This window comes from Panthera tigris, chromosome A1 (genome assembly GCF_018350195.1).
Source record: "Panthera tigris isolate Pti1 chromosome A1, P.tigris_Pti1_mat1.1, whole genome shotgun sequence".
Lineage (NCBI taxonomy): Eukaryota > Metazoa > Chordata > Mammalia > Carnivora > Felidae > Panthera > Panthera tigris.
The window spans coordinates 85,239,901-85,253,266 of NC_056660.1; the positions used below are offsets into that span (position 1 = coordinate 85,239,901).

Below are 13,366 nucleotides of genomic sequence, written 5' to 3' on the forward strand. Positions count from 1 at the left end.
CTTTCTCACCCAGACCCAGTCTTTCTGCATTTTGCATGTTGTCTTGATTGTAATAATTTACAGCTATGCATGTGGGAAATTCCATATTCTATAGATCCCTTTCTCAGTGAGAGTTTTCCTGATGAGTAGACTGAAGTGAACCCACTCACTATTGTTCTGTATCTGGATACCTTTAGCCTTTCCCACACAACATTTTGAAATTAGTAACAATTTATCAGTGTTTGACTGTTTATTAGCAGTACCAGATACACAGTTACAGTTACAGATAATCAATCTAAGGTGTTTTAGATTATGGATACCTACAAAACATATATACAGTACCTAATAAGCATTTGTTAAGTAGATGAATAAATGATACAATTATATTAAATTAAGTTGGAGATTGTGTACATTTAAACTTCAAAAAAGAAAGGAGGTAAAAAAGTAAAGAAATGAGTAGTTGGAAGATATATTCACTTGAAGTTTTTTTTTTGTAGTGAATATTACATAGTCTGGGTTTAGAACTCCCTTGTCAAAGCCATCATACTCCTCTAGGTTTGGGCAAAGTCAATAAGGTATGGGCTCGAGCCAATTTCCTGACGATGTGGAGCAGAGTCCATGTCTTCTTCCATCTCAAAAGATGAATGAAGGAGAGACCATACCCATGAGGGTCAACTGGGAATTAACTTTCCTTCATCACTTGCACAAGTAGATGCTTCTTTTGGGTTTTGTATTTAGTTCTGTGGCCTTGAATAGTCATCAAGTAAGTTCTACATCATGTAGTTTAACTCAAACAATTCTTGTCCATTAACAAAAGATATATTAGGAACTGAAATGATAAAAAGTTATAAATTATGGCATCAAAATGATTTTTAGATTTTAGATTTATTTGAAGGGAGAAGTCCATCATTCTAAAATAAAACATTTTTGTTTTATTTAAATATTTATATATTTATTTTTATTTATTTATAAATAAAAATTTCCCTGCTGAAACTAGGGATTTTTATGAAGTTTGTAAATATTGTAATATACATATATAATAATATAATATAATATAATATAATATAATATAAATATATTAGAATATTTACAAACTTCATAAAAATCCCTAGTTTCAGCAGATTCAAAATAGGGCAATTTTTGCTCAGTCACATAGAATGTCTTCTTCCTATGGCTTTTCTAATATGACCTAAGGGCAGGATGGTGAGAGGGTGTTCATTTTGACCATTGTAGAGGGGGCCAGGATAAAAGTATGGCCTCAGAGAATCTGTGAAGCAGTTTCTATAAGTGTAGATGTGAGAAAGATTGGTCACATTATAAAACGACACTCTTCCAGCCTCATAGTCCAGGAAGATACCAATAGTCTCAGGAGATTCCTCGAGGTGGAGTGTTTTCTGTGGGTTTAAAAGAGCTTGATAGTCATTGTTTCTATTCAAGCCTATTGTCCAGAACCCAGTCTCAGAGGACACCATGATTTCTCCCCGTCTGCAGACAGAATCCTTACAAATGCCTAAAGTCCATTTTATTTTCTTTTTCACACTCACTTCCCAGTAGTGTTTACCTTTGGAAAAAATTTGCTGACCTAATACACAGACCAGGTTATCAAACCGCTGTTTTCTTTTGGGTAGTTCCTGAAAGGTATCACCTCCTTTCACACTTTTGTTGTCATCAGTAATTTGGAGATATGGGTTAGCTGTGTCTGGATCCAGGGTAACATTTTCTATAGAAGAACATGTTGTCAGTCTTGGCTATGATCAATAATATTCAACAGTAATTAATGCAATATACAAGAGTCCTTCCTTTATCTAGGAACTTTTTCTGCTTACTGGTACATGAAGCACATTTATAAATATTCAATTTTCAAAACAAAACATGAAATGAAGAAATATTTTCATTTTGTAGTTGAGACAACAAATACTTAGAGAAGTTTGTCCAACAATGATTACTAATATCCATCAATGTTTGGCTTCAAGTCCAGACTTACCTGATTCAATTTGTGAATTAACTGAAGACAATTATAAATATTTACATTGATTCTCAATGTTTTGACAGTTTAAAATTGTTATAAATCATCAAATGAAATTTATCTAGATTTACTCAATTAATTTTCCTAAAACTGCTTTCATATAGGTGCAAAATTCAGATACATGGATACAAAAATAATTTTTAAAGTGTTGTATGCTAAGTATATAAACACACAAAGCAAAGCTAAACTTGATTCAGATATTTACCTAATTACACAGGATTCTGTTAATGTACACTGTATGTATTTCTCCTATTAATTAAGTGATCATAGTTATAAGTAAAACTAAATTCTACTTGTATTAGTGTAACCACAAAGAAAATTCCATTAGTATTAATGCAATATTAAAAATAACTAAAGACTCTTAGTCTTAGCACTGTAAATATAAGATTGTATGCACTTAAAGCCATTGCAGCTTAGTTGCTCATGGGTATTTTTCCAAAGCAATATCTGATATCTAGACTATACTTAATTCAATTGGTAAGAGTGCCTCTAAAGTTGTCTCATGAAAGTAAATATTATGTAAATTAGTCATATAAACTGGAGAAATCTCCTAATAATATTCATTATATATATATATATATATATATATATATATATATATAACAGTATATTAATAAATACCTGGCATTTTTTCCTCACAGTGTATTTGTGTGAATCAAATGAAAATACTTTGAAATCATTAATACAAAGTTAGAAAATATAACACAAATTGTTGTTGTTCCTAATATTAAACAGAGGTCATATATTTGGCAATTTGTTAGATGTCAAAACTTCTGGTTTTTCAATTTGACAAATTAAATGAAGGGCCACAAATTTTGGTTCCTTGGAAATTAGTAGCATTGCGTCAGTAGCCTCCATCCTAACATAGTAACAAGGCAGCCTGCCCTTACCCCATTCCCTGTCAGCTACACCCTAGAGACATTCCCCAATGAATTTCTGGTTCTGAAAAGCATGTTAGATGATATCATTTTGGGCTCTAATGTTCTGCTTCCATCCATCACTGAACCTCAGAAGCAGGACCATTTGTGATATATAAGGAGCTATAGCTATAACATACTCAATAATAAGCATTACAAAGTGGAAATTTTGGAGAAAAAAAAGGGATGTGTGTGTGTGTGTGTGTGTGTGTGTGTGTGCGTGCGCATATGTTTGGTGTGAGTTTGTGAGACCCCTTGTCTGGTGGCCCAGTGTACTGGCTAAAAATAAGAACCAATATCCAAATACTTCAGTCTCTAGTTACCTGCATAGCGTCGAGCATATTTCAACCCTAAAATTAAAAAAAAAAAAAGAAAATAAAAGAAAAAGAGTATAGTTTTGTAAACAAGGTTTACCAATGAATAAAACAAGAAAAGGATGAGTGGTCAAAAGGCAAGTGCATGAGTCAGGGCTAGAGATGGTCATTTTCATTACTCACCTTCTTCTCCCAAGAATTTTATCCTTTCTGAAAGAATGAGATAGAGTAAGAGTTTGTTTTGAAATATATTTACATGTCTATCCTCACAGAGAAATATTACTTACCAAGTTCTTCATGAAGCTTTCCTGAAATGCAAAACAGTGACAAGTCTTGTGAGAATTTGGTCAGGACTCATTAACTAGACTCTCTTTCTAAATTTTTTTAGTGTTTATTTATTTTTGAGAGAGAGAGAGAGACAGAGCATGAGTGGGGAAGGAGAATAGAGAGAGGGGGAGACACAGAATCAGAAGTAGGCTTCAGGCTCTGAGCTCTGAGCTGTCAGCACAGGGCCCAATGTGGAGCTAGGACTCATGAACCATGAGATCATGACCTGAGCCAAAGTTGGATGCTTAGTGGACTAAGCCACCCAGGTGCCCCAACTAGACTCTCTTTCTAATCTTTGCACATGTAAATTGCTTGGGAAGAAGAAAGAGAAAGAGAGAGAGAGAGAAAGAGAGAGATTGAATTCAAGTTATATATTTGGAAAATAGGTATTTAGAGTCTTTGGCTGCCTTTGCTTTATCGTAATTCAAAGGATCATAATGCAAAATTTTGACAAGAAATAGCCTCTCCCAGGTGTTTGTATTAAGCCTATGGACAGACTGCCCTCATCAAAAGAACAAAAAAAAGTATAAATTTAAGAAATTAGCATTGAAAACACCAGTGAGTTTGGATATAATTTCTTTTTCTCCGCACCTTAAGAATTAAAAACTAAATGCAGTTAGTTCAGCTATAATGTTTGTTTTGAAAATGTAATTTAGTCCTAACATATTAAGAAAGAATTTCAGTATACTATGAATTTTTTCATTTTTTATGTGTGATTTTTATGGGATAGAAAACTGTACCCAGTTTAATCCACAGGTGCAGTAACATATAAAATATATAAACACACATACACACATACACACACACAGAAAAATACTCCCATACACACATATGCACAGATGTCAGAAGGACAATGAGATACACCCACCCACAAATGGCATTACAACTCTCTGTCCTGACACATCAGAGTAACTACAAGATTCCAGCTTCACCAATGGTATAGGGCTCCATGCCCTTCCTTTCTTTGGCTTTTAACCCTATTTATTTTCTGTTCATTTCCTCTCTTTCTACTTTCTTTCACCACTATTTATTATCTTCCTTTGCATGAGTTGTTGGGCATGCTGGTGGAGGTAGGGGCAATATATGCTGTCACATGTCTTTTTCATGGTGAAGTGCCATAAGGTTATAGTATTTAGGTATTTCCTGGCGATTTAAAAAGTAGAAAATTCTGTAACCTGTTTGCTAGGTTTTATTTTTTAAAAATATGTCAACAACAAGATTTTTGGCTACCGTGCCTGTAATGTCATGTTTATGGATGGAATTTATTTCTACAAAATTCATATGCTTTTAAACACAGTGTAATAATATTAGAAAGTTGGGGCTTTGGAAAGTAATTAGGTCTTTACAGTGGAGCCCTCATGAATAGGATTAGTGCCCTCATAAGAAGAGCCATGAACACTTGTTCTTGCTCTCATCTTCTGCCTTGTGAGAGAACAGTGAGAACACGGCCATCTGCAAACAAGGAAGTGGACTCTCAGACACCAGATTTGCCGGTGCCCTGTACTTGGATATCCCAGCTTCCAGAACTGTGAGAAAAATCAACAAAATGAAAAGGCAGCAATCAGAAAGCGAGACAATATTTGCAAATCATGAGGAAAGAGTTAATGTAGAAACCATATAAAAACATATAGGACTCAATAGCAAAAAGCAAACAATCTGATTTTAAAAAATGGACCAAGGGAATGAGCAGACATTTTCCCACAGAAGACATACAAATAGCCAAAAGAACAACAGGTACATAAAAAGATGGTCAACATCACTATGTATATTATTATTATTATTGTCACTGTTTATTATTTATTGACGGAAAAGAAGTAAATGCCAGTTGTAACCACATGAATGAAAGTGAATTGCGATGGCATTATGCTAAATTAAGTAAGTCAGAAAGAGAAAGAAAAATACTGTGCGATATCACTTATATATGGAATTAAAAAAAAAAACAACCTGAAGTCATAGAAACAGAGAATAGAATAATGATTACCAGAGGCTGGAGGTAGAGGGAATTTAAGAGATTTTGCCCAAGGGTATAAACTTAAAACTGGAAATGAATAAGTTTTTGAGATCTGTTGTACAGCATAATAATTATTGTCAAATACACAGTATTAGAAAAATCAAAATTGTTAAGAAGATAGATCTTGATTTTTCTTACTCAGTAAATAAATCATAATTATGCAACATTATGGAGTTGTTAGTTAATGCCTTGGTGATAATTATATTGCAATATATAAATGTATGGAATCAACACGTTGTATACCGTAAACTTACACAATGTAATTTGTCAATTATATCTCAATGAGAAAGATAAAAAATAAGCACAGTTTAATTTAATTTAATTATTTTATTTTATTTTATTTTGGTTTTAAAGAGCTGTTTCAAAGTTGCTAAGAGACTAGATTTTAAATATCCTCACCACAAAAAATAAATGATAATTATGTGATGTGATATTGATGTGAACGTTACCAGGTTATAGTGTGGTCAATATATTCCAAATAGAAATGTATCACATTAAAAAAAAAAAAAACAGAATTCTTAGGGATATGAGCTTTGCCAGATATAATGTTTAATATGTGTTCAATATAGTGTTCAATATGTACCTGAAATTGATATGTGACTTAAGAATATTTAGCATCCAGTTATCAATAGATTTTTTTTCCTTTGCAAAAGTTTTGCATTTACTAGGAAAAAAAAGTTTTTTTTTAAATTTTTTAAATTTTACTTATTTTTAAAGAGAGAGAGAGAAAGCATGTGCAAGCAGCAGAGGGGCAGAGAGGAAGGGTGAGAGAAAATCCCAAGCAGTCTCCACACTAATGGTACAGAGCCTGACATAGGGCTCAGTGCGGGGCTCAAATGCACGAACTGTGAAATCATGAACTGAACTGAAATCAAGAGTCAGATGCTCAACTGACTGAGCCACCCAATAACCCCCAAGGTAATTTATTTTAAATAAAGTCTACTATCAATATGTGGGTGCATCATGCATTCAGAATCAAAATGGTGATTTTATTTTATAATCCAGACAACAAATCATTCTTCTAAGAAAATTATAATAATTATTTATCATTTCACTATAATATAATCATGATTTATCATTTAATCTTTTTGTCTGTTTTTGTGCTACATATGTAAGCACAAAAATATAGGCACTACCACGGGAATCACAGTCATGTAAATTAAGGAAGAAATTGATATTCAAAGATAGGGCATAGAGTTGTAAGTAATATAAAAATTTATGAAACACAAATTGTCATGCAGTTAGAAACTGCACTTATGTGAATAGATAATAAAATTTTAAACTAGAGTCTCATGGTGGCCAGCTAGAGTTGGTTCAAAATATGAACAGAGCTTTTTCCAAATATAACCAAATTATATCTCTCCCAAGTGTGATCTGTGTGATATCAAGAAAGTACCATAAATTAGGTTGATACTGTTATTTACAATGTGATGGATAAATGAGCTAACGTGAAAAAAAAATCTGCATTCAGCATCTGGTATTTAACTTATCTGACATGTCCACAAGTAGCATTTATTACTTTTTATTCATGATATTCCTAATTTAACTGCAAAAATTTTCTACTTATCCAGCACATTTTTTCCTGAGACTCTTTTTTAGACAAAGCACTATTTTCATTGTGATGAATAAGACCCAGTTTCTTCACCCACAGAGGCATTAACAAGCTGCCTGACAATTGAAGCACCATTCCAAAATCAAGGTGCTTTAAGAGAAGAAGGGCCATCCGAGGTATTTGTGCTCATTTTCATAAGGGTTATATTCTTTGTGTTTAATTATAAACATAATTTGTTACAAAAATGATATGTATCAATTTATTTTTAAAAAGTCAAGGAAAGAAAAAGGGACCCATTAGGTGTCTATTACCCATCTATAATCCCTTTAAAATATCTTGCCATCTTCTCATTATCTAAATATGCAGAATAGTTTTACCCCACAATAGTGAAAGGAATAATCTAATGCATGTTTTTCATAATGTCCTCTATTTTTTCGAGATTAACTGTAACATTTTAATGAAAATAAACACTATTCTATAGCATAATTAACTGATTTATTTTTAATTTTTTTTAATTATTTTTTTTTTGAGAGACAGAGCATGAGCAGGGGAGGGGCAGAGAGGGAGACCCAGAGTCTGAAACAGGCTCCAGGCTCTGAGATGTCAGCACAGAGCCTGACGGGGGTCTGGAACTCACGGACTGTGAGACCATGACCTGAGCTGAAGTCAGATGCTTAACCGACTGAGCCACCCAGGCACCCCTTAACTGACTTATTTTTAAATAAAACTTAATAAACTTTATTTTTTAAGCGTTGAATTACTGATTTTTCCCTTATTCTCATAAAATTAAAAACAAAATTATTGTTCATTTATAAATCCCATCCTTCAGGTGATCTGACAGAAAGGGAATAAAAGACAAATGATATACAGAAAAATGACTGTGTCAAAAAATGTATAAAATAAAAATGCAGTTTGTGACTATAAAGAGCAAAGACAAAACAATAAATCAAAAACAGAGAATGAAGATTAAGCCTTTTTTTTTTTTTTTCCAAGTGTCACTGAGGGATTGGTTCTAATTATCAGAAGTTTAGGCAATTGAAGAGATTACTAATGTTAAGAGAGTTGATGAATTAAGTATTGAATTTGATTACCAACTTAGTGAATAAAATCACTGGATCCAGCTGTACAGGCCACTAAGAGGGGCATTTTGTTTGTATTTCCTTCTCCATTACCTCCCACTCCACCCTCCACATTGAATTATTCATTATGGTCATTTGAGTCTAGCTCCATCCTAGGTTTCCTGCTCTCCCAAGCCCTTCCACCAACCTCCACCCTTCATCACCCTTCTTCTGAGTCTTGCTCATTGACTGTGGAAGCTCCTTTACTGGTCTTCCAATGCCCACTCCTGCACACGTCAATGGATTCTCTAATGCAGTCTTTTTAAAACTCAGATCTTATAATTTTTATGTTGAATACCTACTTACTCAGAATTCCTCAGTTCCTTTCACCACTCATAAGATAAATATTAAATTCTAAAATTAAAAGGTTGGTTATTATCTGCCTTCTATCTACCTCCTCAGTCATAGTTGCTGCTAGTTCATTGGTGTATTATTTTATTAATTTTTATTCTTGTTTTAATTTTAGGTACATGACAGAAAGAAATATGTGCTCCATATTTGCCTATGTATTACTATTGTAAAGCACATTTTTTAAATGTAAAGAGCATTAATAAATAAATGTAGGTTGTTGGTGGTGAAGATGATGAGGAGGAGGACAATGATGACAAATATTTTTTTTTTCCTCTCAGGATATGTCCCACATGACAAACCTACCTTTGTTAAACTATAGATAAATGCTTTCATTCTTCCATGAATCACGTTTAATTTTTTTTTTGATAAGAGAAAAGATACTTGTTGGTATTTTTTATGAAATGAATTCAAGTTTTTCTTTACTCCAAAGAAGTATTAATTCAATTCTGGGAAAATGAGTTGAGAAAAATTATTGGAAATGTAACAAATATATGTATAGTGGTTTCAGATTTGGATTAATTTGTAGTTAATTCTGATTTCAGTCAGGATGGGCTTATGTTATATAGACCCATTCAGAGTACTTTTACATTTGATCAACAGCTTTCCTTAAGTGAGAATGTTTGTTGCATAGAAAATCTAAATCTTAATAGTATTCCAAAATTAAACACAGCAGGGACATAGGCTTCCAGGTCATGGAAATTAGAGTCAAAATTAAACCATAGACTTTACATAGGATTTCTCTTTTCCATTAAACTACCGATTTTACACAGACTGTACACAAACATGTACAGACTTTTAAGACCTGTTTATTTAGTTCAGTGTATATCTCAGAGTAGATTGTCCTAGCTTTTCTTTTTCTTTTTTTTCTTTTTTACCACTAACCATATAATCTGTTCTCTACCTTCAAGAAAATAACATTTTGAATTGAAAATCTTGTCACTGTACCCCTTTTTAGAATTTATATGATTTCCTTATTTTCTTGGATAATATTCAAAATTCTGTTTCTTAGAGAGCATTCAAAATTCTTAGAATGGTAAGGAGATGTTGCATTTACCAGCCTTTGCCTACGTATAGCCTTGTCTAGGTTTTCTGAACCAGAGGCACCTGGCTAATATTGCCTCTTCTAATAGAACCACAGGCTCACCTCCCCTCAGAGTTTAGTGCATGTTGTGCTTTCTGCTTTAAACGTGGTAGTTCTCTCTTTGACCTACCTGTCCTTTTCAATATCTCCAGCCTCTTCTGCATTGACTTTCTTTAGCAAATCTAGAACCCCATGTCTAAGCCCAGTCCAACTGTTGTACTATCCATGGCATCATTAACCTTCCTCCATAACAAATATTAGAATATTTGGTTTTTAATTATTATTTAAATGTGGAATTTGTATCATTCTTATAGCAACTTCCATAAAGAAAGATAGTCCTTTTGTCTCATTGTTTCTTAAGCACTGACTGTAAAATAGTCAATTACTATATATACAAAAGACAAATGACCTCACTGAATGGCACTGAATGTAAGACCTGAGTTCCAGCGCTAATGGCACACATGGATTCATCTTGTTCTTCTGTATTTATGCCTAAAACTTTGTCTTATAAATAGTTATGTTCACTTTTTAAAGTAGCAGGAAGATACTTTACTTGTTTCGAAAACTTTTAGGTCACACATGGGGTGCCTGGAATTTGTTCTTTAATAATAATGAAAGAACATCAATATTGGAATATTGATATCGGATATTCAAACACTGCTTCAGTCAAATATAAATATCACTTACCGTTCTTTTTTTCTATGTTCCCTATATAAAGAAATAAAGAAAGAAAATGTATGTCAGAACGTGTCCTCTTATCCCTATTCATGGAATATCTGTCCTATTACTTGGTCTCAATTTGAAAACAGAGACCCTGAGAAGAAAGACTTAATGATCCAGTGTATATGTGTGACACAGAGAGAGATAGTTATTTCCTGAATAATAATAATAATAATAATAAACATAAACTAAATACATACTATTTGACTTGTAAATGTGTTTATGTAGATATAAAATACGATATTAAAAGTGATCTCTTTTGGATGATGTCTCAAATTTGAGAATATAAGTGCCAAGGACCTACAAATTCTACCCATTCTTTCCAGGATAAGAGGGAAGTCTGAAAGTGGCCTTCAGACCCTCATTTTATCACACTTCATTTAGAATACCTGGCAGCTGATAAGAAGGAAATGAGGGGGGCCTTCTGAGAAAGGAGGATTTACTGAAATGGAGGGTTTGGTTTACCTTACTTTGCATTAAAGACGTGGTATATTTGGCATACTCAGCTCTAGCAATATATCCTTTATTTGAGCAACCATAAAAACTTAAGGTGTCTGTCTTGGATTTTTAGAAATAAAGAGGTACTTTCCCGCTTCACACCTTAAAATGTTCCAAACTACAGGCTGTTTAGATGTACAGTCTTGGAAACATACCATGTTTATCTTACATTAATATAAACTTACTGCAGATTTGTCTTCCAGAATGAACGCCACATGGCTGCAGACTTAGGGTCGATTGGAATTTCAATGGATTGTACCCCCAACCACTTCGGGATAACCCATTTCTTTGAGTGTTTCAGAGAAGAGTCAGCAAAACTGTTCACAAGGCCTTTCTTGAGAATTTTCTTAAGTAGATAATAATATAGTATGTTTCTTGACATTACCAAATTTATTTAAACAAGTATATTTTCAATAGCTGTTTATTAAACATTTGAGCAAACGTGAGTATAGGGCCATAGTTATATGTGGCTTTATAACTGGTTTGTAGAATAACTTAGAAATCATCAAGTTTATGCAAAAATCAGCCTTATTTAATCTCACTGTAAACGTTTCAAATAAATTTCCCAGAATTATTTTTTCATGTCTATTTTGAGTATTAAATTGTTCAGGCCATGCAATGGCCCATTTCCCTTCTGCCTCAGGTCTCCTACCTTCTCTCACCTCCCATGAAACTTGTGATTCCTCCAGGAAAGAGAACTGAAGGTGGAGTGGAGTGGGAGTTTGTGTAAAGGAAGGAGAAAAACTTGTCTCACATGAGGGTCGTCTGCGTGCTTAGATGTTCAAATTATCACTTTCTTTTGGAGAGGATTTTGGTAGATTCCTTAAGGTCCTCCCTGTCAATTCCCACATGAACGATAGCCTTTCATGGGAGAGGAGTACTTAGTAACTCTCTTAGGAAGTGTTCCCTCCACATCACTCTCTTGAGGTCACATAGAGCCTAACTGAAAGTCTCATGCCAAATATATTTCTAGGCACCTCCAGGACAAGATTCTTCACCTTGCCTCACTTGGCCTAGAGTTGCATGGCCAAAGACATGAGATTCAATTCAATATAGTATTAAGGAAATATAAGAAATTAATTTTGACATAAGTGTTTCTCCAAAAATTAGGTGTTATGTTATCTTTAAACCCTAGATCAGGAAATAAAACATTAGGTCTGTTTCCCAGCTAATATTTTCTTTCATACATAATCTAGAAAAACAAGGAGCAAAACAATTTGACAAAGAAAAATATAAATACAAATAATTTTTTCCACTCAACAGATATTTGTGGACTGGCCGCCCTTAGCTCCGCATGGATCAGGCTCCCTCAGTAAAGGAGGACACATAGCTCTGACCTGTCACATGCACAGATTACCATGAAAAACAATAATGAGAGAATGCATGGCTGTGGGATACCATAGACTACTCATATCCCTCTCTCAACTAGTGAGGGTTCACCAGGTTCCCACAGGAAAAACAGAGTTAATTAGGAAATGATTACAGAAATAAAATATTTCAGGAATAGAGAAAAACAAGTACAAAGGTACAGAGACCAAATTACCATAAAAAATTCTCCTAAAAACAAGGCCAAGAATAAAGAAAAATCAAAACAAAAATATGCATATGGTATATCAAAGCTTATGCATATCATATTTTTAAAATTTTATATATCATATAGAAAAATGCAAAGTCTTTAAAAGTGCCCAATATTGATGGTGATATATTTGATTGGCATCCTATTGTATAAAATAGAATTAGCATTAATTGTTATTTAATAATATAGATTCAGATATTAGAAGAAACCAATATGAAGATCAAAATTCAGGTATTAATTTGTATTTAAGAAGTAATAGTAGAAAAATCATAAAGGAATATCTGAACACCTCATTGAGACTGTAAAAAATAAAACAAATAATAAACAGGAGAAAGATTTCAACAAAGATGCCACAGTGTGACTCTTAAAATGCAAATCATTTATAGAACTTATAATTTATAATGTTACAAAATACAAAATAGTTTCAACTTATGACTAATCATATATAGAGAGACTGCTTAAAAGAAAGACCATTTAAAAAATAGTTTATGATATGGAATCAATTGCTAAATTTTAGTTGACCAATATACTTTTCTATGATGTCTGCCGCTAAAATTTAAGCAAATACTACTCACCTTTCTGTTCACGTAAGAGCTCTGTGTAAAAACAAATATATAATAAAGAATTCAACAAAGTATATATGGAAGAATTTCTAAAGAAACAGACTTTACTCAAATCTTTCAACATCTGACTTGGTAAAATATTAGGCAAGTAGGTGAAAATTAAAAGCTAGAGAAGAAAAAACAAAAAAAAAAGAAGGCATTGTGTACATTATCTCAAATAGATAATTTCTAAGAGACTGCATAGTATCATGAAATATGCTCATAACTCCATCATCTACGGTCTCCTTTCTCCAAGAACTAAGTCAGTCCATGCTGTTCCATCTGCTGATTGTG

At 33.1% G+C, this 13,366-nt stretch overlaps 1 protein-coding gene across 3 annotated transcripts in view; it reads right to left on the minus strand.

The window, feature by feature from the left end:
* Window positions 1-224: 224 nt before the first annotated feature.
* LOC102968613 (butyrophilin subfamily 1 member A1-like) overlaps window positions 225-13,366 on the minus strand; it is a 76,636-nt gene continuing 63,494 nt past the window's right edge. The window contains exons 7-13 of one of the 3 annotated variants that reach the window (XM_015542397.2): window positions 13,046-13,066; window positions 10,364-10,384; window positions 3,524-3,544; window positions 3,420-3,446; window positions 3,246-3,272; window positions 1,541-1,699; window positions 225-808 (exon numbers count right to left, since the gene is read on the minus strand). In XM_015542397.2, the coding sequence (XP_015397883.2) occupies window positions 750-808; window positions 1,541-1,699; window positions 3,246-3,272; window positions 3,420-3,446; window positions 3,524-3,544; window positions 10,364-10,384; window positions 13,046-13,066 (335 nt within the window). In that variant the 3' untranslated portion in view covers window positions 225-749. Of the gene's footprint in view, window positions 809-1,116; window positions 1,700-3,245; window positions 3,273-3,419; window positions 3,447-3,523; window positions 3,545-10,363; window positions 10,385-13,045; window positions 13,067-13,366 lie in introns of those variants that run through there. The other 2 variants (XM_015542398.2, XM_015542396.2) reach the window with 2 other exon arrangements.